This window comes from Dromiciops gliroides, chromosome 2, assembly GCF_019393635.1.
Source record: "Dromiciops gliroides isolate mDroGli1 chromosome 2, mDroGli1.pri, whole genome shotgun sequence".
Lineage (NCBI taxonomy): Eukaryota > Metazoa > Chordata > Mammalia > Microbiotheria > Microbiotheriidae > Dromiciops > Dromiciops gliroides.
Genome location: NC_057862.1, coordinates 593,683,828 through 593,708,119, shown reverse-complemented (window position 1 = coordinate 593,708,119; position 24,292 = coordinate 593,683,828). Strand labels below are relative to the sequence as shown.

Here is a 24,292-nt window from a genome sequence, read left to right as displayed (position 1 = left end):
GATCTAAGATTCCAGACGCTGATCGCCAGTAACTGGAGGCGGAAGAAATTGGTAACCTAGGATCCCGGATTGCTTGAACTGCATCGTGGGAAGAGTAGTTCGAACCTGAAGAAACCACGGGGGGGGGGGGAACTACAATGCCCAGAATGCATCTCGAGAGAGCGAGAGCGCTCCGGACCTGACAAAGGCCTTTATCTTTCTGCCTGCTCCGTCTCAATCCGCGGGTTTTTTATTATGACCATAGCTTTTGGAGATGTTTAGGGTTTTTTGATAGAAATATTTTTAAAAGCTACCTAGTCAAAAAAGTTCAGAAGATATAGATATGAAAAAGTGTTTCTAGAGCGGTAGCAAGCGGGGCGGGGAAGAGAAACACATTCCGGCATTTTAGTCAGGCATTTAGCAGGCCCACCTACATCTGAGGGTCCTTGGCTGGGACGGTAGGAAACCCCGTGAGTTGGCGGGGCGGTCTCTCTTTCGGATCCGCCATCAACGGGTGAGTGTGTGCATGGTTTGCGCTCCGTGGCGGAGCCTCCACGCTTCCCACCCGCCGCCTCGGATCGTCTATTTTACCTTTCTCTCTTCTCAGGTGGACCCAGCGGCACGATGCAGATTTTCGTGAAGACCCTGACGGGGAAGACCATCACCCTTGAGGTACAGACCGCCTTGGCCTGAAGGAGTGGGGAGGGGCGGAGAGGAGGCGAGGACCCGGAGCCGCGTTTTCCGGCCCGGATCCGGGGGCTGAGCCTCGTTCTTAGGCCCGGGGTTTTTTGAGGCTCTTTCTCGAGGTCGAGGACTGCGGTTAGGGCCGAGAGCCGGGCTTTTTTCTCGAGGGCTGAGAGCGGGAGCCCGGGTCTGGGACTCGGATCTCACCCGCCGGAACTTGGCTCCCCGGGCTCGGCGCGGGGACGGATCTCTTTTACCGTAGGGACCGCGGGGTTGCGAGCACGTGGAGCCGCCGGTTTCGATCTCTGACCGGAGTAGGGCTGGGGGGGGGGTGCGCATTTTTCATGTCCTTGATAGGACGTGGTTAATGCAGTTAGGGTCTCTATTCGTGAGGGGTGTTTACCTACCTGAAGAGACCCGTAACATTTAGAAGGGGGTCTGACCCCCCCCCCCCGAAAATGGTTTAAACTAAGAAATTATTTTATTCTTAGGTCGAACCGTCCGATACTATCGAAAATGTCAAGGCGAAGATACAAGATAAGGAAGGCAAGTTGATCTTTCTTCTCCCCCCCCCCCCCCCAATTTGTCCACCGGTGTTGACCCAGAGACTAAATTGTCAATAGAGGATTACCTACAAGGCAGCAAGCATTTTTTTCCTAATTCTTGGTATTCCCCAGCCGATGTTTAAAGCACTGGGAATACAGAAAAATGGAAATGGGAAAAAAAACAACAGCCCCTGCTCTTAAGGAGCTCACAGTCTAAGAGGGGGAAGACAGTACACAAAACAATTATGTATGTAAAGACAAGATAAATTAGAAATGATCCCAGAGGAATGAACTAGTGTTGAGGGTGGTGAGTAGGTAACACTTCCGCATTAGTTGGGGTTTTATCTGGGATCTGATGAAGTCAGGAGAGAGAGAATTCCCAAAGGGGTCACGATGGGACAGCCAGTGAAAATACCACTGGGGAGGCAGGGTCTAAGAAAGGAAAATTAGGAAGGGGCCAGGTAGAAAAAAACTTTAAAAGCCAAATTGTTGATGTTGGAGATAAGGGGAGCGTGTAGTCAAATCTGGGAGTATTGAAGGAAGACAACTGAAATTTTTGGGGGGATAAAAGTGATTGTAGAGCAGCTAGGAGGCGTAGTGGATAAAGCACTGGCCCTGAATTCAAATCTGTCCTCAGACACTTGACATTTATTAGCAGTATGACCCTGGGCAAGTCACTTCCCCATCCCCAAAAAAAGTGATTGTAAAAGGCTGTTGGTTTTTGTTTAAGGTGCCTTTTTTTTTAATTAATAAAGTATTTTATTTTTTTCCGTTACATGTAAAGATAGTTCTCAATTTTTGTTTATACAAGCTTTACAATTTCAGATTTTTCTCCCTCCCCCCTCCCCTAGACAGCAGGTAATCTAATATAGGTTTTTTATATATATACACATAATAACATTAATCCTATTTCTGCGTTAGTCATGTTATAAGAGAAAAAATCAGAGCAATGATGAAAAACCTCAAAATAGAAAAAAAAACAACAGCATCAAAAACAAAAGCAATAGTATGGTTCGTTCAGCATCTATACTCCGCAGTTTTGTTTTGTTTTTTCCTTGGATTTGGAGATCCTCTCCATCACGAGTTCCCTGGAACTCTTCTGTGCCATTGCATTGGTGAGAAGAATATAGTTAAGGTGCCTTTTTTAAAACTCCAAACAAATCTCAGGACTTTGTCTTTATTAGGTATTCCCCCTGATCAGCAAAGATTGATTTTTGCGGGCAAGCAACTGGAAGATGGACGGACTTTGTCTGACTACAACATTCAGAAGGTAGATGTTAGCAAATACATAATATATATTTGTACAGGGGTTGTAAAATATCAAGACTACTAAAACGACTTCTAGTGAAGATCTGGACACTTACTGATTATGTACTTGTTCTCTTAAATAGGAGTCTACCCTTCATCTTGTTCTGAGACTTAGGGGTGGTGCCAAGAAGAGAAAGAAGAAGTCTTACACCACTCCCAAAAAAAACAAGCATAAGAGAAAGAAGGTTAAGCTTGCTGTTCTGAAGTACTATAAGGTAAATAAACATTTCCAATTTGCTGTCAACAAGAAAATTTGTGTTCTTAGATAACAGTTGAGTTTTGGCCAAATGAAGTGGTCTCTATATTTTTAAAATTTTAAGCCTACCACATAGGAACTTTTATCTTTTAGATTGGGAGTGGTGTTGCTCTTGCCCACTCATTTTAGCCCGAAGTAGCCACAATTTGAGAATTGGGTTTCTGAAATGGAGACCAAAAAATAAGCTGCACAATAACAGCATGGAATTTCTGAACTTTGGGTGGGACTTCTTGGGAGATTAAGTGTGAGAACACAAAATCTTGTCAAGAGGAATAACAAAGAAAAATTGTAGGTAATTGCCTACAGGATTTTAAAAAATGTGCTTTTTATAAAAGGGTTTCTTAAATATTTTTATGGTTTTTGTAGGTTGATGAGAATGGCAAGATCAGCCGCCTTCGACGAGAGTGCCCTTCTGATGAATGTGGTGCTGGAGTCTTTATGGCCAGCCATTTTGACAGACATTATTGTGGCAAGTGTTGTCTAACCTACTGCTTCAACAAGCCAGAAGACAAGTAAATGTATATGTGTTAATAAAAAGAGTCAACTATTTTTGGAGTTCATTAGGTTTTATTCCATATTTCCATGTTAAATAGGTTCCTGTTCAACTTAAGCATTATACTTATGGCTCAAAACAGTTTCTTTATGGCTTTACCTTTAGGAGAGGGTAGTAGTACTCTAGTGAGTCTGGTAACAGGCTATGGGTGATATCACTGACAAATTGTTTCAATCTTAATAGAAGGGGGGCTGTTTAACATAGCCCACCTTAGTGGATGAGATTCACAATTCCCTTAGGAGCCATGATAAACATGCTACCTGCATATCCTGACATTTGGACTTTTATGCTCTGTGGCCATTGCTTGTTTTTTGCTTGAGTTGCATATTTGTTAAAGGGGTTTAGGGTTTCAGGGAAAGGAAAATTTGTTAAAGAGTCAGTCAGGGACAAATTGGTAAAAGGTTACGGCTATGTTTCAATTTTTCAGGATTCAGATCTTTTTTTTACAATGAACTCTTAACCTTTATATTTTGTTAAAAAAGGTCAGTTAATTAGCTAACTTCTGAACCTTAGTTTTATATGCAGTGGGGTATAATTTTGCTGTCTGGATGGAAAGTGCTTCAGAAGACTTTATGGTAATATATAAGTAGTGAATGAAATTCTCAGGCCTCTGGGGCACTAAATACCTTGCAATGAATTTGTTTTTCCTATATTCCAGACTGGTGGTAAACAGGGACATACACCCTTTAAACAATGAATAATCTGGATGGAAAGGGTAGCTAGGTGGCACAGTGGATAGAGCATTGGCCCTGAATGAAGATGGGAGGACCTGAGGTCAAAATCAGACACTAGCTCTGTGACCCTGGGCAAGTCACTTAATTCCAAATGCCTTAAAACATCTGGGACCATCTCTAGTTGTCTTGATACATATTTTGTCACTGGACCTTGATAGCTCTGGAGGAGAGGGTTGGTAACTGCACAGCCCTCCCTCACTTAAACCAATTTAGTGTATCACCCTCTTTGAGAATGAAGGACAAACATCACCACTCCAGGACTGTGTAAAACAAGGCTTGGACTGTTTTTCAGTTCTTGACAAAGATAATTGAATGGCTTGCCATTTCCTTCTCTAGCTCACTTTTACAGATTTGAGGAACTGAGGTGTACAGAGTTAAGCGGTTTATTTACTCAGTCACAAAGTGATTGAGGCCCAGTGCACTCTATCCCCCTGCACCATTTTTTAAGAATAGTTTATTTTGGGGCAGCTGGGTGGTGCAGGGGATAGAGCACCAGCCCTGTATTCAGGAGGACCTGAGTTCAAATATGGCCTCGGACACTTAGCAATTTACTAGCTGTGTGACCCTGGGCAAGTCACTTAACCCCAATTGCCTCACCAAAAAAAGTTTCTTTTTTCTCAATTAACACATAATACAAAAATGAATATTGAAAACTAAGATTGTGAGTTCCAAATTTTTCGCCCTCCCCTCCCCAATACAGCAAACAATCTGATACAGGTTATACATTACAGTCATGTTAAACATTTCCACATTAAAAGAATCAGAACAAAAGGAAAAAAAAGTTAAAATAGTATGCTTAAGTTTGCATTCAGACTCCATAGTTCTTTTTCTGGATGTGGAGAGCGTTTTCTATCATGAGTCTTGGCATTGTCTTGGATCATTGTATTGCTGAGAAGGACCAAGTCTATCACAGTTGATCATACAATGTTACTATGATATTTGGTTCTTAAACGGCACAATAACATTCAATTACATTTATATACCACAACTTCTCCAATTGATGAGGATCCCCTCAATTTCCGATTCTTTGCCACCACAAAAAGAGCAGCTATAAATGTTCCCTTTTTTATGATCTCTTTGGGATGTAAGACATAGTACTGGTATTGCTGGGTCAGAGGGTATGCAGTTTTATAGCCTTTTGGGCATGGTTCCATGTTGCTCTCCAGAATGGTTAGATCAGTTCACAAATTCACCAAACTGCATTAGTGTCCCAATTTTCCCAAATCTCCAACATTCATCATTTTCCTTTTTTGTCATATTAGCCAATCTGATAGGTGTGAAGTGGTACCTCAGTTTTAATTTGCATTTCTCTAATCAAGAGTGATATTTTTTCATATGGCACTAGATAGCTTTGATTTCTCTAACTGATTCCATATATACTTGAGAAATGAGGCCTTTATCAGAAACACTGGCTCTAAAAAATGTTTCACAGTTTTCTGCTTTCCTTCTAATCTTAGTTGCATTGGTTTTGTTTGTGCAAAAATTTTAATCAAAATAATCCATTTTATAATTCATAATGTTCTCTCTTTGGTCATAAATTCTTCCCCTTTCCATATATCTGAGAAGTAAACTATTCCTTTTCTAATCTTCCTTTGGTATCAACCCTTTATGTCTAGATCATGTACCTATTTTGACTTTACTTTGGCATATTATGTAAGATGTCTAGTTTCTGTCATACTATTCTCCAGTTTTCCCAGCAGTTTTTATCAAATAGTGAGTTCTTATCCCAGAGGCTAGTCCTTCTTTGGGTTTATCAAACAGAAGATTGCTATATTCATTTACTACTGCACTGCTCCCCCCCCCCCCTTTTTTTGTGGGGCAGTAAGGGTTTAAGTGACTTGCCAGGGTCACACTCAGGTCCTCTTGAATCCAGGGCTGGTGCTTTATCCACTGCCCCACTTTTATTATAAAGTATATATATTTTTTTCCCATTACATTTCATATAACTATATGTGAAGGCTATCCCAGTAGCTTTAAACTACACTAGGAAACCCTGTATTTCAAAGCATCTTTACCTCTTTTCTCTCCTTAAAATGATAGATCAGGCTTCCAGACCTGTCTGACAGACTGCAACCCTGGCCACATACCTTAACTTAGTGCTTTCAGCAACCCTGAAGTTGCAGAGAAAGTGCCTGTGTTAGAAAGACCTGGGCCACAAATCCAGTCCAGAACACAACTCATGAACACAATAGCAACTAAAACTAGAAAAACAGACCACCTTTTCAGTTAACCTCCACCAAAGAAGGGTTTACACAATGCCCTTTATTTAGTACTTGTTCCTCTGTCCTCCAGTGTATATAAAAGAGTCTGTTAGAATTTTACATGGGCAATTAAGGCAATGAGAAATTTTGACAATAGTTTGGGTTTGAGCAAATTTTTTTTTCACTGAACTGAGCAGCTCTTTTCACACAACAGAAGGGATGGTTTGAAGATACTCAACACAGCTATAAACTACTTAACACAGTAATTTCCAGCACTTTTTACCAAAAGCATTAAAGTAAAATATATATATGAAGGTGCTCTATAATAAATAAAGCAAAGTTTAGTTACATTTTTTTTAATGTAACAATTCAAAATCCTGGATCCCAAGAAGTCTTCTGTAAAACCTCTTTCTCTTCAAAGCAAATAATTTCATCTCCAGCCTTAAACTCTATTTTTGATTCATCCAAACTTAGACCACAATCCATTCCAGTTTTTATGACTGAAACATCATCTTTGTGATGCTTCAGTGAAGTTAACGATCCTTAAAAAAAGATAAAACATGCTAGCCATTAGAATTAATTTAAAACATAACAGTAATTGTTTAAAAGTAGTGTTATTTTGTTTCTAAGGCACAGGGTTAGGTAGATTTAAAAGTATATTCAAGAAAATATTTTTGAAATCAGAATTTCAGACTTGATAATCAAGTCCTTATGTGAATCATGAGTGCTCCACACCCCATCCCCAACTCAGTTCCATTTTGACTTTCAGTGAAAGGGAACTCATTACTTCCCAAGGCATATTTCTGCTAATATTAAATTTAAATTTGCTGTTTTGGCCAGAGCTAAGGTCAAGTAGAAAGAGTCTAATCCCTCTTCCACAAGATAGCAAATCAATAGACATTTATTATATTCCAGATACTCTTCAACACTGAAAAGTAACTGTCCCTATTCTCAAGTAGTTCACAGTCTAATGGGGGAGACAACATGCAAACAACTACAAACATAGAAAGGATTAAACAAGATAAAACCAGAGGGAAGGCATTAAAATTAAGGTTTGGGAAATACTTGGAGGACAGCAATCAAAGCCATCATGTCTCCCTAAATTTTTTTTAGGCTTAATTACTAAACAATCTTTCAACCTGATAGGGTTTCGGGTCCCTTTGTAATCCTGGCCATGTTCCAGCTTATCAAAGTTCTTTACATGTGACAGCTGTGACTGAAAGCAATACTCCTGAGGATGCCAGGAAAATAATATCCATCATTCTGAATGCTATTGACTCACTGAGTTTTCTGGCCACTATAATTCCCACGTCCTTACCCATTTCTCTCTCTTATTCCTGTGCAGTTGGTTTTTTAAACTCAAGTACAAGACTTTATTCATCCCTATTAAATATCATTAGAGTCCTCAATTTGTTTCAATTTAAGATTTTGGGGGATCTCAATTTTATCATCCAATCTATTTGCAGTTTTTCCTTGCTTTGTCACCTGTGTACTGAATACGCATGCCACATATGCTTTCATCCAATTCACTGATAAAGATACTGAATAGAATAGGGACAAGGACAGAATCAATTCAAGTCCCCTATGGTTGATATAAGTCTTTTAACCATTACTCTTTAGAGTTGATCTTTTTAAAAACATTCTGGAGGACATATCCATGTCTTTTAAGTAACTGAGGTATAGTAAAAACAATCCTAATCTAGAAGCTAGGAGACAGATTTTAATACTTCACAAGCTCCTAACTTGCTGTGTGTGACCTTTGGAAGTCAGTCATTTAACGTCTATACCTCAGGTTACTTAACTGTCAATGAGAATAATTAAAAACCCCAAACTACCTAAATACTGTCTTGTAATGGTAACAATAGAAACTACTTTTGACGTTTAATAAAAAAGCAATATAGCATTAAATTACAAAGGAAATAACTATAATAAGAAAAACATTGTAACAAGATTTCCAAGTCCCAGGAGATGAAACTATTTAAGGTTAAGTCCAGGACTAAATTTTATTAACAACCAAAAAAATGGAGAGTCAATAAAGCTTGATTAGAGTCATTAAAAGATGCAATCATATGGGTCATAAAAAGAACTCAAGTCGGGGAGCAGCTAGGTGGCACAGTGGATGAAACACCAGCCCTGGATTCAGGAGTACCTGAGTTCAAATCTGGCCTCAGACACTTGACACTTACTAGCTGTGTGACCCTGGGCAAGTCACTTAACTCCCATAGCCCCGCAAAAAAAAAAAGAAGAACCCAGGTCTAATTAACATTTCGTTCTATAACCACTTATGTTGAATATTGCAATCAACCAAGAGAAAAAACTTATATGTAGACAAGGAAACTCAATTTTTACTTACCTTTCCAAATAACACATCCATTACGAATTAATTTAAATTTCATCTTTTTTTCTAGTTGTCCCTTTTGGACTCTGCAGCCAGCTACAGGAACTTGTTTTTTTCCTACTGTCACAGAGAAGGTAGCTAGTACAGATGCTTCACCTTAAGGAGGGAAAAAATCCAATGTACCAAAATCTAAAAGGGCTGATACGTTGGATCTACTGCATTCTGTCATTTTGCTTATTTACTAATAAGACTATTGACTAGTGCAAAAACCAAATAAGTCTTAAGTTCTTACGCTTTACTGATTTTTATAATTGACCAATGTGAGAATTAAATAATACCAAAGGATTCTTCTGATGCTCCTGGATGAAAAAGAACCATATTAAGATTACACACACATACACACGTACATGTTATATATATATATATATATATATATATATGTATGTTATATACACATATATGTAAAAAATACACTTAATAAATATACATGCCTAGTTAAAAAAATCTAAAAAATATGAGTTACCCTTTTTAACACTAGTACCACTATGTCTGGTAGTTTCAGATATTAAACTCACAATTACTATCTAGGTTTCATAGCTTTAAAAAAAAGTATTATCTGCCTTTTAATTTTTAAAACATTTTTCTTGGGGGCAGCTAGATGGCGTAGTGGATAAAGCACCGGCCCTGGATTCAGGAGTACCTGAGTTCAAATCTGGCCTCAGACACTTGACACTTACTAGCTGTGTGACCATGGGCAAGTCACTTAACCCCCATTGCCCCGCAAAAAAAAAAAAAAAAAAATTCTTGGGGGCGGCTAGGTGGCGCAGTGGATAGAGCACCAGCCCTGGACTCAGGAGTACCCGAGTTCAAATCCGGCCTCAGACCCTTAACACTTACTAGCTGTGTGACCCTGGGCAAGTCACTTAACCCCAATTGCCTCACTAAAAAAAAAAAAAATATATGAAACAAGCTGTGTAGAGAGGTGGCAGGTTCACCCTCCATGTTGGTTGGGTGGTGGTTGTCCTTCATTCTTAAAGAGGACCAAAATGACATTACCATGTCAGAGTCAAGGTACAATGTGTCTGACTGTGATTGATCAGACCAATACAAGTTTGGAAGATTACCACATGTAGGGCACAAAGAATCCACATGAACATTTGGAGTGAAGATGTCTCTAAATTCATACATTTCACATTTCTTTTGAGCTACTGCAATTCTGCTTCATTCATAATGGGTTCAACTAGAAGGTTACTATGGTCCCTTCTAACTCTCATAAAATCTTTGTATGGCTTTTAAAGTTTAACAATTTAATCTGTGTGTACAATAGAAAAAGAAAAAAATCTGTAAACATCATTTAAAAGAAAATAATAATTGGGGCAGCTAGGTGCTGCAGTGGATAAAGCACTGGCCCTGGATTCAGGAGGACCTGAGTTCAAATTCAGCTTCAGACACTTACTAGCTGTGTGACCCTGGGCAAGTCACTCAACCCTTATTACCCTGCACAAAATAATAATAATAGTAATAATAACAATAATAATAACAATTAATAATAATAATAAATGCCATGGTAGCCATTTTTCATTTATCACTGGATAAAATTAAAAGTGGGAATATTTTATAAACTATAATGTAATGCAGTTGACCTAAATGCTAACAAATGTGTTGTTCACAGATAATACAAAGTTGTGAACATTTTTTTTTTTTAGTGAGGCAATTGGGGTTAAGTGACTTGCCCAGGGTCACATAGCTAGTAAGTGTTAAGTGTCTGAGGCCAAATTTGAACCCAGGTTCTCTGGACTCCAGGGCCGGTGCTCTATCCACTGCGCCACCTAGCTGTCCCAGTTGTGAACATTTTTAAATGCCCAGACTTTATAAAGACATTGTATTTATAATTTTGGAAACAGCAAGTGATTATAGCTCACTGGCACAGTAGATAGAACACTGGATCTAGAGTGAGGAAGACCTGAGTTCAAATCCAGCCTCAGACACTAGCTATGTGACATTGGGCAAATCACTTAGCCTCTGTCTGCCTCAGTTCCCCTATCTGCAAAATGAGGTTAATAATAGCATCTTTTTTTTTCGAGGGGTAATAGGGGTTAAGTGACTTGGCCAGGGTCACACAGCTAGTAAGTGTCAAATGTCTGAGGCCGGATTTGAACTCAGGTACTCCTGAATCCAGGGCTGGTGCTTTATCCACTGCACTACCTAGCTGCCCCCAATAATAGCATCTTTACCTCCCAGGGTTACTGTATGGATAAAATGAGATAATATTTATAAAGCACTTTGCAAACCTGAAAGTGCTATATAAATGCTATTATAAACACTGACCTATTACATTTTCTTCCACAGAGGGAGGGAGTTTACTGCTCAGTTCTTCCTGCAAGTCTTCAACAAGTCGGTAGATAATGTTGTAAAGTTTGACTCTGACTCCTTTTTTTATAGCCAGCTGCTGGATAACTTTGCTTGCATTCACACTGAAGCCATATACAATACCTGACAGATAAAAATAGAACTTGATGATTAGTTGACACAGATACTGGAACATTTGTTTGCCTTTCGCACAGAAAATTATACTCGTATCCATGTTCTTGACTTCATGTGAACAAAAAGACAATGTGAAGAATTTTTAAATTCTGTAAAACTCTTTTTATGATAACTATCAGGTTCTCAAGTGATTGGAGAAACTGACATGGTTCCAATATAAATTCTATTTCCTAGGTAGCCTGAAGAATTCTTCATAAGATCACCTGAATTACTATAATGTGGATTGTAGGCAAAACATTACATTTAATGATAGGAAAATAACAGAATGAAGCATGTTAGGAAAAGAAATGAATTACAAATGTTACTTGAGTGATTTCAGAAATGTAACTTTTTAATAAATTAAACTCTTCTTGCCCACCCCTTTAATAAGCTCTTGAATATAAACCTGATATAAAATACTCAAAGATGAAATAGCTTTAAATGAGTCAGGAGTTTTCAAAAGCATTTACCAGTTTCTTGAAGATAAACATTTCCTCTATGCCTTTTCCCAAAGACCATATGATCAAGATATGTATAACTATCATTAAATAAAATCCTTTTGCTTTTAATAAAACTTCAACCATTTAGAAAAAACACACGAAAGGCCCTACAGAAAGGCTATTCAGGAGACTGGTATCTCAGAGCCATGCTCTGCATTATGCCTTTCTCCCAAAGAGAAGTCCAAGGATTTCTCTCTTGGTTTCCCTTCCCTTCCCCAGTCCCTAAATAAACTACTATCTTATTCTAATTGCTTTTGTGTACAAGAGGGTGTAATTCTTTAAAGAGGAATTCCTAAGGACCCCAAACCCCTACCCAAACCCCCCTACCCCATTTTCCCCATATCAACAATAATGTTCCATCATTATCATATACCACAGCTTGTTTAGCCATTCCCCAATTGATGGGTATTCCTTGGATTTACAATTCTTAGCCACCATAAAAAGAGCTGCTATAAATACTTTTGTAAAGATAGATCTTTTTCTCTTTTGGGGGATGTGTTTGGGATATAAATCTAGCAGTGGTATTGAAGGATTAAAGGGCATGCACAGTTTTATAGCCCTTTGGGCATAGTTCCAAATTGCTCCCTGGAATGGTTGGATCCCTTCACATTTCCACCAATGGTGGATTAGTGTCCCAGTTTTCCCACCTCCCTACCAACATCTAACATTTACCTTTTTTGTCCTATCAGCCACTCTGATAGGTGTGAGGTAGTACCTCAGAGTTGTTTTAATTTGCATTGCTCTATCAAGAGTGATTTAGACAAAAGAAAGCATGCGGCACAGCACCTGGCTAATAGTAGGTGAAAATAAATGCTTATTTCTTTGCTCAGACCATCTGAGCTGGCATTTGAGGGCAATAGGAAATAAGATTAAGAATGAACTTCCTGTACTCCATACAACTAGGAGCTTTGGGCTACAACTTGATGGTTGTTAAAAAGAATATTATATGGACAAAGCACTAGCCCTGGATTTAGGAGGACCTGAGTTCAAATCCGGCATCAGACACTTGACACTTACTAGCTGTTTGACCCTAGGCAAGTCACTTAACCCTTATTGACCTGGAAAAAAAATATTCCAAATACCAGACCCAACTGAAAGAGAAATGAGTGGCAAAGAAAAAATGTCTGAGCAGTTTTCAGAGATTTGGCAGGCAAAATTCATGTCCAAATATAGATTAAACCATAAATTTTTTTTAAAAAATTTTTAATTTTAAAAAAAAAGAAAGAAAAAAGGCTATTCATCAATGTGTACAAAGATCAGAAAGTATAAATTATCTACATTACCCAACACAATAGTGGCACACAGTAAGCATGTCACAAATAAACTTGTTGAGCGATCAGATAGCACTATTGAAAATAATTTTTCCATATTCTATATACCCCTTATTCTGAGAGAGGACAGAACATGTTATCCAAAGCACTTCTTTGCATATAGTGCTGCAATGTTAGTATTGTGCAAAGTAGACAAAGCAATCTGGAGTTAAATTTATGTTATGTAGTATAGGTAATTTAAAAGGATGTATGGTCCTTGTCCTCTTGAAGTTAAAAACTGTTCACACCAAAGTGGTTGGCCAGGAGTGAAAGATGGAAAGGTACTTGGGTAGGTAGGTCATAGGGTAAAAGGGAAGCTTTTACAAATCAATGAAAAAAGCACAGCAGGCAATTGTTAAAACTCCAGTCTTAACAACTGAGCTATTATAGTAGTGGAAATCATGCCTCCCCCCCCCCAAAAAAAATAACTAGACATCTTTGAGTCCTGGGAAGAGCTCTCCAGTGAGGACATCAAGAGAAAGAACTAGAGTCATGACTCTACCCAAGGCTCCCTTATTCTCTAACAAGTAAGGTCTTAAATGGCAACAGAAAGTCTATAGCTAACAACAAAAGTTGACAAAGGCCTATATAGCAATTGTATAGCCAAGCAATTCACTTAGTGAAATAAAAACAATGATTTAAAAGATGAAAACTTTACCATTAAATGTTTCCGCAAGGTTAATGTCATTTTCATTAATATCACCTACTCCAAAATGTATTAACTCCAGTTTGCACTCATCTGTAGCATCATAGGTATCAATAACATTCAAAATAGCCTCAACTGAACCATCGACATCACCTAAAGAAGAGAAAAGTTTAGAAATACTGATGTTAAAAGGCTAAAACTAAAAAGTATTTAAATCAGAATAATCTAATTCAAAACACATATTGAATACCAGTTATAACTATATTCATTTTTCTTTACCTTGATTATATATAATACCCATTCAGCCTATAAAAACATAATGAATATCTGATTAAGAGTTTAAGTGGTCACTAAATTGTATTTTATACCACAATAATAAATAAAATATTTGTACTAGGAAAATCTTCCTGAGAATTAAATGTCATGAATAATTTGTGCAGTAAATAATAAATAAGCACAGCTTAGTACAGTACCTGGCACATAGTAAGCACCTAATATATATTGATTGATTGATTGAAAAAAAAAGTTCAAAAGCAAAACACATTAACAAACTAGCACCTTTAATAATTATAGGAAGAGTGTTCAAATCTTCTGTTTTCTCTTTAAGTTTTAGGTTTTGTCGTTTCTTAATTTCTTGATACTTTATATATCCTCTCTCTTTCCAGTTCAGAGATCCTAACTTCTCACGGGCTCTACGATGTGATTCTTGGTGTTCTTTTCGTTTTATTTCAATCACTTTAAAATCCTCTTTCATTTTCTCCTGTTCTTCAGCATACTTCCTCCAATCAACAACTTCACGTGCTCTTTGCTTAGCAAAAAAAGATGCTGGTGTTATTTACTGAGGTAGAAATCAGTGGCTGCTATGCTGAAAAGCTGACATGAGACTTTTTTCATTATGAAAGGAAGAATAGTGTCCCAGAAAGAGCACTGGACTTGATGTCAGAAGGTCTGTGTTTGAACCTCCTAGGATCACAGACTCAGACATGGTAGTGACCTTACATAGATCATATAGTGTGATACCACCCCATCCCACCTCACCCCCTCACATTTTATAAATTAGGAAATAAAGGCCTTGGGAAGTTAAGTAACTTGACCAATATAATATAGGGAGTAAAAAGAAGAACAAATGTTTGAACCTAGGTTTTTTTCATTAAAATCCAGGACTCACAAGATTGTTATGAGGAAATCACTTTGTACACTGTAAAATCATACATAATAGTAAACTCTTCCTAATATGAAACCATGTAAAAGCTACTTCCTTATAGAATTTATAAAATTTTAATTTCAGAGGTTTACACACTGATACTTCAGTGGATTTCTAAAGGACAAAATTGGCAGCAATGTCTTACCCATGTATACTCTCTTCACGGCTGTAGTTACCAACCTATCCACCCCTTCTCATTCTGTCTTATTCTTATATGTTCCTCCATAAATCTTCCACAGAAGTCTGCCCAAGTCTGGGTAGCTTTCTTTTCTCTCATTTTCCTAACATTATCTGGTCAGGAATACAGGATTCAGGTTATCTATCCACCTATTATCCTTTATTCCTGCCTTATCATTTTTTGGGGGGGAATAAAAATACTTGCAATATCTCCTTAAGAGAGTTATTGGGAAGAAAGCAAAGTAAAAAAGTAAAACTTAAAGAACTTTATAAATGTGAGTAATGATAATAAGGAGTTGTTGGTTTATGGCATTTTAGTTTAACTCCTGAAAGAAATACCTACCCTTATTTTGTAACATCAATAAAGGCATATTTAGAAATCAAACTTAATATACCTCAGATTCTACTTCAAGAATTTCATCTCCTGCAGAAGGAAGGTCCTTCCAGCCTATAATTTCCACTGGCATGCTGGGACAAGCATCATTGATTGTTTTTCCATTTTCATCAAACATCAAACGGACTTTTGCCCAACTCTTTCCGGCAACCAGAACTGCACCCTTTCTCAAAGTTCCTCTCTTAATTATAGCTGTAGTTACTGGGCTAAAAGGAGAAAAAAGCATTTTGTAAGGAAAACTCCTACTGTCCCAATCCATATGTAGTCAAAACATTTTATTGTACCTTAGGATGATGCCATCATGATTGTATACATTTATGTTTCCATGCTGTCAAAAAGCAAATTTCAAGATGTTCAACTGCCATCAAGAGGCACTTTTATGTTTTTGCGGGGTTTTGTTTTGTTTTGTTTCGGGGTAATGAGGGTTAAGTGACTTGCCCAGGGTCACACAGTTAATAAGTGTCAAGTGTCCGAGGCCAGATTTGAACTCAAGTCCTCCTGAATCCAGGGCCAGTGCTTTATCCACTGTGCCACCTAGCTGCCCCCAAGAGGCACTTTTTTTTTTAAGTGAGGCAATTGGGGTTAAGTGACTTGCCCAGGGTCACATAGCTAGTAAGTGTTAAGTGTATGAGGCCAGATTTGAACTCAGGTACTCCTGACTCCAGGGCCGGTGCTTTATCCACTGTGCCACCTAGCTGCCCCCAAGAAGCACTTTTAAATGAGTTTAGGGTCGTATACTAAAGTCCACCATTCTAACCCTAACCTGTTTTTCTAAATTTCAAAACCATTTCTTATAAGGAACCACATCAGAATAATAAACAAAATTCCTTTAAAACTGTCAACAATTATGATTCTTTTTAAAAAGGAGTTCCTGCCTTATAATCCAATGTTCAAGTTGTAATCAGCAGAAAACCGAAATATACAGCATGAGAAGTGACTATCAAACTTCCTTGCTGACTTTAGACACAGTACTGCTGGAAATCACTATGTTTGAAACATTATTCTCTTACTACTGCTCTGTATTTCACACAGGTAGGAACAGGGGAATGGAAATGTAGTTGTTACAACTTTTGAGATAATAAGCAATAATAAAGTGTTTAGGTCTTTCCAAGTCTTCATTCTTGAATTTTTCCAAAATGGCATAACCACAAACACTAGGCCCCTCTCTCTCCCTCTGCCAGAAAAGGGCAATTAATGCACAAGCATCTTGATGTCAGAAAGTTTGGGTAAAGTGAGTGAAAAGGTTGGGAATGGGAAGAGAATTGGATACACAAAGAAAATGTCTATCTTTAGGCAGCAGTATCACAGAAAATGACTATGATCAAAGACCAGACAAGATGGCGGAGAAAGAACTAATACATCCAAGCTATCCTCCACAGCTACTCCATAAAAAACCCAGAAAACACCAAAGTCCTGATAAGAAAATCCCAGAAAAATATCATAGTGAGTCATTTTCAAGCAAGAGTTGGTACAGGGAATTTGCCCTGAGATTTCACCCACAGGTGACTATAGGGAAACAGAAAGGCTCCTTGTTATGACTTTTGAGAACAGTGGCAATCCTGAGGTATTTGGGGCTTTCTGAGCCCCCAAGCAGACACTGAGGATGGGATCTAGCCAGGAGGAACAATATAGAGCCTTTCAGCACAGGGACTAAACTGAACAAGGGCATTCCTGGGGCTGCACCAAAGCAAGAAAAAGTCCCAGATCCAGCACAAAGAGACTTGGCACTATGCAGGGAACAAAAACAGGTGCCAACTTTCACCTCTAGGTCCTCAAGGTGTACTGAGGACGAGACCTGCGCTTAAGTGTAACATGCCAGGGCAGGAAGTAGTCATAGGCCCTATATTATTTACTGTGGTACAGTGGTTAGGACCCTGGGCCTGGAGTCAGGAAGACCTGAGTTCAAATCCAGCCTGAGACAGTTACTAGCTGTGTATCCCTGGGCAAGTCACTTAACCACTCCAGTTTCCTCACCTGCAAAAATGAGGACAATAATAATAATGAGGACTACCTCCCAAGGCTGTTGTCAGAGTCAAAGGAAGGGAAAAGGAAACTAAGGGAATAAACATTTATATCATGCCTACTATGTGACAGGTACTGTGCTAAGGATTTTACAAATATTATTTCATTTGATCCTTCCCACAACCCTGGGAGGAAGGTGCTGTTACCATCCTGACTTCTGCATATGAGGAAACTGAGGTAGATTGAGGTTAAAGTGACTTGCCCAGAGTCACACATCTAAGAGTTGAGGCTGGATTTGAACTCAGGTCTTCCTGATTCCAGACTAACATTCCATCCATTGTCATGGAGGTGCCTCTATTAAATAAGATAACATTTGCAAAGTGCTTAGTACAGTGCCTAGCAAATATAAGACTTAAGGATTATGTGTAGTACAGAAGCAAGTAGCAGTTGTAACTCTGACCCTGTGACTGGGGTCTCAGATCTAGCCCCTAGTCCTGTCTAAAGCCTGTAACAGAATAATAAGTACAATTCTGTCACTCTGACCCTGCAGAGCTTTCTAGTTGGCTGATGATAGCTGATAGATGATAGCCTAAAATTGTGTTCCTCAGATGCAAACCCGGGTGAGGAATTGAAGAGAATTCAGCCCTAGATGAAATTGCTTTAGGTTCGCTGAGAGCTTGCAGGTCTCTAGCATGAGTTGTCAAAAAGGTCCTGGAATAATATAACATTTAATACTCCAAGAAAACAGCACCAGGACCCAAGAGGACAAAAACCAAGACTAAGCTCACCTTGGGCATTCCCCCCTTGTTCAAATCCAGCCTCAGACACTTGACACTTACTAGCTGGGTGACCCTGGGCAAGTCACTTAACCCCCATTGCCCCACAAAAAACAAAAGACAAAAACAAAACAAAAAAAGATATACATAGAGCCCAGAGCTTACATAGTGTTAAGACACAAACCCTGAAGAAGAAAATGACTCTAAAACATATGCAAGCAAAACCTTGAAGAAAAGCACATCTTGGGACATAATTTCAACTAGAATTCCTGGAAGAGATGAAGCAAGAGTTTTAAAATAAGTTACAAAATATTTTCTAAATAAAATGAGAGTACGAGAGGAAACAATTAGAAAAAAACCAGGAGCCTCCATTGGTGGGGGTAGGAGTGGAAAAGAAAGTAAAGAATTAAAAATATAATTAACAGCATAACACAAGAAGTATAAAAACCTTACCCAAACAACAGACCCCTTGAAAATTAGAATGGACCAAATAGAAGTTAATGACTACATGAGATAACAAGAAATATTAAAACAAAGTCAAACAACTGAAAAAAAGAAGTATAAGATATCTCTTATCAGAAACAACAGACCTAGAAAAGAGACCAAGGAAAGATCATTTTAGAATCATTGGACTACCTATGAAGGAAGATGCTACCTACCTCCAGAAAAAGAACTGATAAATATTAGTATGCATAGTATGGGTTTACATAATATTTACAAATTTGCCAAATGGTGGCCCTTCTCTAGTGTGGGGAGGAAAGGAGAAAAACCAGTTCAGAATTTAAAATGTAACCCCCCAAAATTAAATTAATTTTTAAAAAGTATCATTGGACTATCTGAAAGCCATAACCAAAAAAAAAAAATTAGCCAAGACATCATAAAAGAAAACTGCTTAAAACTCTAAGAACTAAGGGGAAAAGTGAAAACACAAAGAATCCACCAATCACCTCCTAAAAGAAACCTCAAAATGAAAACTCTCAGGAACATTATAGACAAAATCCAGATTTTCCTTTCCAGGTCAAAGAAAAAATATTGCAAGCAGCCAAAAAGAAAGAATTCAAGTATCGAGGAAAGACAGGAACACACAAGATTGGGCAGCCACCAAGAAGCCAAGTGCTTATTTTTTCCTCTTTCAAAAATAAAAACATGTCTTGTAGGATTGATCTTAGTGTGGGGGAAGGATACATGGGATACTATGAAGTTGTAAGAAATAAAATTATTAAAAACAAAATACAATATTCCATGAGGAAAATGATATAGGCTTACAACCAAAACTAACTTATTCAGAAAAACTGAGTATAATCCCTACAAGAGGGAAAAAAAAATGGATCTTTAATGATATAGAAGACTTTCCAAGCACTCCTTATGAAAAGCCCAGAGGTGAGTAGAAACTTTGAAATGAAAACACAGGAGTCAAGTAAATCAAAAAGGTAAATATGAGCAAGAAATAATAAGGGACTAAACAGGGATAAAATGTTTACATTAGACTATGGGGCACAAAGTAGAAGTCCATACAAATAAGGAGAAAGGGTTTGGGTGATACTTGAATTTCACTTTCATTTGAAGTGCTTAAAAGAGGGAAGAATACATATATACACAGTTGGGTATATAAATGCATTTCACTCAACTGGGAAACAGGAGGGAAAGGGGAAAAAGGAAAGGGAGGAATTTGTCCTAAGGAAAACAAACTCAACTCCAACAGAGAGTGAATTGCAAAAAGGGAGGGAGGGAGAGAAGGAGGACAGAAGGGAAGGAGGAAGGAAGGAAGGAGGGAAGGAGGGAGAGAGGAAACCTGTGACTGGGCTCTAAGCAAGGAAAAGAGGCTGGAGAACAGAAACACAGAATGAAACCTAGAGCACAGGTTCCAAGCATGGTTCCTTTCTTACTACTCTCTTCAGAAAGAGGGGGCAAGAAATTGTTATCAACACAGTGACTAACCACAATTTCAGAGGATTATTGATGAAACATGCTTCCTACTCCTGACAGAGAGGTGATTGATTCAGAGGTAAGAATGAGACAAAAAAATTTTCGGACACAGACAATGTTGGAATTTGTTTTGGTATATACATACATACACACATACAGTGCATGTGTATGGCAGGAACAGATATAGATATAGATATAGATATTTTTTCCCTCAACAAACATTTATTTTATTTTCCATTTACATGTAAGGGTAGTTTTCAACCTTCATTTTCATAAGATTTAGAGTTCCCAATTTTTCTCCCTCCCTCCCCTCCCTTTCCTCCCCCCTCCACAAGATCACAACCAGGTTATATATGTACAATCCACAAGTGTTCTTTTTATCAGTTCTTTCTATAGCAGTGCATAGTATGCTTCCTCATTAGTTCCTTGGGATTGTCCTGGATCATTGTACTGTTGAGAGTAGCTAAGTCATTCACAATTACTCACTGAACAATACTGCAGTCACTATGCACAATGTCCTCTCAGCTCTGCTCATTTCACCATAATCTATGTTCATTAGTCTTTCAAGGTTTTTCGGGGATCATCCTGTTTGTCATTTCCTGTAGCACAAGTCCATTCCATTACAATCATATAATGCAGCTTTTTCCATCATTCCTCAATTGATGGATATTCCCTTGATTCTCAATTCTTAGCCTCCACCAAGAGTTGCTATAAATATTTTTTTGTACAATTTTTCCCCCTTTTCTCTTTTTCATGATTACTATTGTTAACTGTTTCCCTTTCATCTTATTCCCTTCCCCATGATATTTATTCCATCATCCATCTTCTTTCACCCTATCACTCTTCAAAAGGGATTTGCTTCTGTCTGTCCCCTCCCCCACTCTGCCCTTCCTTCTTTTGCCCCTCTCTCTTTATCCCCTTCCCCTCCTACTTTCCTGAAGGGTTAGAGAGATTACTCTACCCAATTGAGTGTGTACATTAGTCCTTCCTAGAGCCAATTCTAATGAGATTGAGATCTTTGAGCCAATTTTAATAAGTGTTAGGCTCATTTACTTCCCAGATTAAATAGATTACTCCACCCAGTTGGGTGTGTCTATTAGTCCCTCCTAGAGGCAGCTCAGATGAGTTTAAGATCTTTGAGCCTTTTCTGATGAGTGTAAAACTCATTTACTGCCCTGCTCCTCTCCCATCTCTTCTCCCAAACAGATATATATATATACACATACACACACCCATTATAAATGGTATATATTATTATATACTATCCAATTATATGTATATATTGCTACATGAGTTTGTTTTTTCAATGGGGAGGGGGAAGGTGAAGTTAAAGAGGAGGGAGATAATCATCAATTTTAAAAATATTAAGTTTAAAAAGATGATATAGGTTGAATGCAGATGAAATTAGAAGGGAAACATATCTGGAGGAAAATCTTTGCAGCAAATTTCCCTAATTCTCATTCCCAAGCTATTTAAAGAACTTAATAATAGCCATTCCCCAATTAATAAATGGTCAAAGGATATGAACAGGCAGGTTTTTTTTTCCTTTTTCAGGGCAATGAGGGTTAAGTGACTTGCCCAGGGTCACACAGCTAGTAAGTGTCAAGTGTCTGAGGCCGGATTTGAACTCAGGTACTCCTGAATCCAGGGCCAATGCTTTATCCACTGCGCCACCTAGCTGCCCCCATCAGGCAGTTTTCAAAGGAAGAAATATAGGCTATCAATGGCAACTTGAAAAAAATGCCGCAAATTACTAATAATTAGAGAAATATAAATTAAAGTAACTGAGCTTCTACCCCACACTCAAATTGACAAAGTTGACAAAAAAGGAAAATGACAAATGGTAGAGGGGCTGTGGGAAAACAGGCACATCTTGTGTTCTAGGTATGCATTTGTCTAGCCATTCTGGAAAACGAACCAGACCTAGGCCCCAAACACTACTAAATTGTGCCTGTCATTTGATATAATGATACTGCTACTGGGCCTATGCCCCAAAGAGAACAAAGAGAGGAAAAGACCCATATGTACAAAAATATATAAAGAAATCTTTTAGTAGTAGCAAAGAATTAGAAACTATGGAGGTGCCCATCAATTTGAGAATGGTTGATCAAATTACACTATATCACAAAGTGGAAGAAAGGATGGCTTCAGAGAAATATGCTAAGACTTGTAGGAACTAATGTAGACTGAAGTGAACAGAATAGAACAATTTTATACAATGACAACAACGTTGTAAAGACAAATAAGTTTGAAAAACTTAAAAACTCAACAATTCAATAACCAAAAAGATTCCATAAAACCAATAATGAAGAATGCTATCTACCTCCTGACAGAGAGGGGATAGACTCAAGATGCATAACAAAACACATTTTTACATGGTCAATGTGGAAATCTCTTTTGCTTGACTAGGATTACTTCCTAAAAGTTTTGTTTCTTTTTCTAATGAAGCGGGAGAAAATAGAAAAAGGAAAAAATGTTATTAATTTTTTAAAAAGAAAACTATCTGACCTGAAGGGGAGCCCCTTCAGCTTAAGAACTATAGGAAATAGGGGCAGCTAGATGGCGCAGTGGATAAAGCACCGGCCCTGGACTCAGGAGTACCTGAGTTCAAATCCGGCCTCAGACACTTGACACTTACTAGCTGTGTGACCCTGGGCAAGTCACTTAACCACCATTGCCTAAAAAAAAAAAAAAAAAAAAAAAAAAGAACTATAGGAAATAAAGCAAAAGGGGTCACAAAGTATCTCCATATATTATGGATTTGGCTATATAGCAACCCACATTTCAGCTTTTTCTCTTTGTAACACGGTGAATTTATGAAGGATTCTTATTCTTTGAAAGCAGTGAATTTTTACAGCTAAAGAAATTTCCTCAGCTAAGACATTCTTTCTAGATCTGGGCCCAAGGTCTGCCTTATTCAAAGAGAGAATAAGCAGTGCTATGTGGTATGTTTTGAAGGTCCAGCATGAGGGTTCTAGTATGTTCACCCTAAAGAGGTCAACAACAGATAGATCCCTTATACACTAAAATATTCATAGTAGTACTTTCTGTGATAAGAATGAACTGGAAACACAGTAGAGCCTATTGAATAGGGAACAAACTGTATAAATAAACATAATACACTATTACTATATCATAAAAAATAAAGAATATGAAGAATTCAAAGAAAGCATGGGAAGACCTATGAATCAAGCGAAATGAAGTAAACAAAACCAGCAGTCATATGCACAATAACTACAACCATGTAAATGAAAATGCCAACAACAATCACAATAAAAACACCTGAAAGTTATATTATACTAATGACCAATCTTGGTTCTAAGTGAAGAGTTAAGAAAATGTACCTTCTGGGGCAGCTAGGTGGCACAATGGATAAAATATCGGCCCTGGATTCAGAAGTACCTGAGTTCAAATTCAGCCTCAGACACTTGACACTTACTAGCTGTGTGACCCTGGGCAAGTCACTTAACCCTCAATGCCCCACAAAAAAAAAAAAGAAAGCAAGAAAAGAAAAGAAAATGTACCTTCTTTCCTCTTTTGCAGAAATGAGGGATTATTGGGGGCAGCTAGGTGGCAGTGAATAAAGCACTGGCCTTGGATTCAGGAGGACCTGAGTTCAAATCCAGCCTCAGACACTTGACACTTACTAGTTGTGTGACCCTGGGCAAGCCACTTAACCCCCATTGCCCCACAAAAAAAAAAAAAAAAAGAAATGGGGGATTATGGGAGCACAACACTGTGTATACTATTAGAGTTCAAGGAAATTGCTTTTTTTCCCTTCCTTTTTATTCTTTGTTACAAAGAATAATTTGTTGGTGAGGCAGGGATAAATTAAAAATTGAGGCAACATAAAAACCAAAGATACCAATAAATGATTTTAAAAGAGTAGAAACGTTAGTCAATGAAGAAAAATAGTACCACAACCAAATATAGTAATAGGAAATTTAGAATACAAAAATAAAGCTATATAATATATTTAATACCAAGTATTGGTTTAATTAGAAAGTATAACCAATAAATAGCAATATATATATATATATAAATCCTACCCTTTTCCTTTATCTGTTCGAGACTCTACCACTATTGCTTCCACAAGACCAGTGGGATCTCCTTTCAGCTCCAATATCTCTGCAAGAGCGACTGTTGCCTCTGCCAGAGCCATCAGATTGTCCCCCTTTAAAAGCAAAAGAAGTATTACTGAAAATTATCTATGATATAACTACTCACTAAATACCTGTACTTTTGTATCTATATTATACTTTTTTCTTCTTAAAGC

At 37.9% G+C, this 24,292-nt stretch overlaps 2 protein-coding genes across 3 annotated transcripts in view; one reads left to right on the top strand and one right to left on the bottom strand.

Annotated features, from left to right (window-relative positions):
* Positions 1–402: 402 nt before the first annotated feature.
* On the top strand, positions 403–3,321 carry RPS27A (ribosomal protein S27a). The gene is made up of 6 exons (XM_043989089.1): positions 403–493; positions 587–651; positions 1,155–1,209; positions 2,393–2,478; positions 2,600–2,731; positions 3,139–3,321. Exons 2-6 carry the CDS (start codon positions 604–606, stop codon positions 3,286–3,288), a joined length of 471 nt encoding a protein of 156 aa, XP_043845024.1. The 5' UTR covers positions 403–493; positions 587–603; the 3' UTR covers positions 3,289–3,321.
* A 2,957-nt stretch (positions 3,322–6,278) lies between these two features.
* The window catches only part of MTIF2 (mitochondrial translational initiation factor 2), a 34,773-nt gene continuing 16,759 nt past the window's right edge, over positions 6,279–24,292 (bottom strand). For both annotated transcript variants that reach the window (XM_043988623.1, XM_043988624.1), the window contains 7 exons: positions 24,066–24,190; positions 15,354–15,558; positions 14,136–14,385; positions 13,590–13,730; positions 10,927–11,091; positions 8,614–8,754; positions 6,279–6,802 (listed from right to left, as the gene is read on the bottom strand). In XM_043988623.1, coding sequence (XP_043844558.1) covers positions 6,630–6,802; positions 8,614–8,754; positions 10,927–11,091; positions 13,590–13,730; positions 14,136–14,385; positions 15,354–15,558; positions 24,066–24,190 — 1,200 coding nt within the window. In that variant the 3' untranslated portion in view covers positions 6,279–6,629. The remainder of the gene's footprint in view (positions 6,803–8,613; positions 8,755–10,926; positions 11,092–13,589; positions 13,731–14,135; positions 14,386–15,353; positions 15,559–24,065; positions 24,191–24,292) is intronic.

Bases quoted from the DNA above. Each gene is read 5' to 3' on its own strand.
- RPS27A (XM_043989089.1), top strand. From the start codon at position 604: ATGCAGATTTTCGTGAAGACCCTGACGGGGAAGACCATCACCCTTGAG. The intron at 652-1,154 runs GTACAGACCGCC...TTTTATTCTTAG, and splicing joins GGAAGACCATCACCCTTGAG to GTCGAACCGTCCGATACTAT. The intron at 1,210-2,392 runs GCAAGTTGATCT...TGTCTTTATTAG, and splicing joins GAAGATACAAGATAAGGAAG to GTATTCCCCCTGATCAGCAA.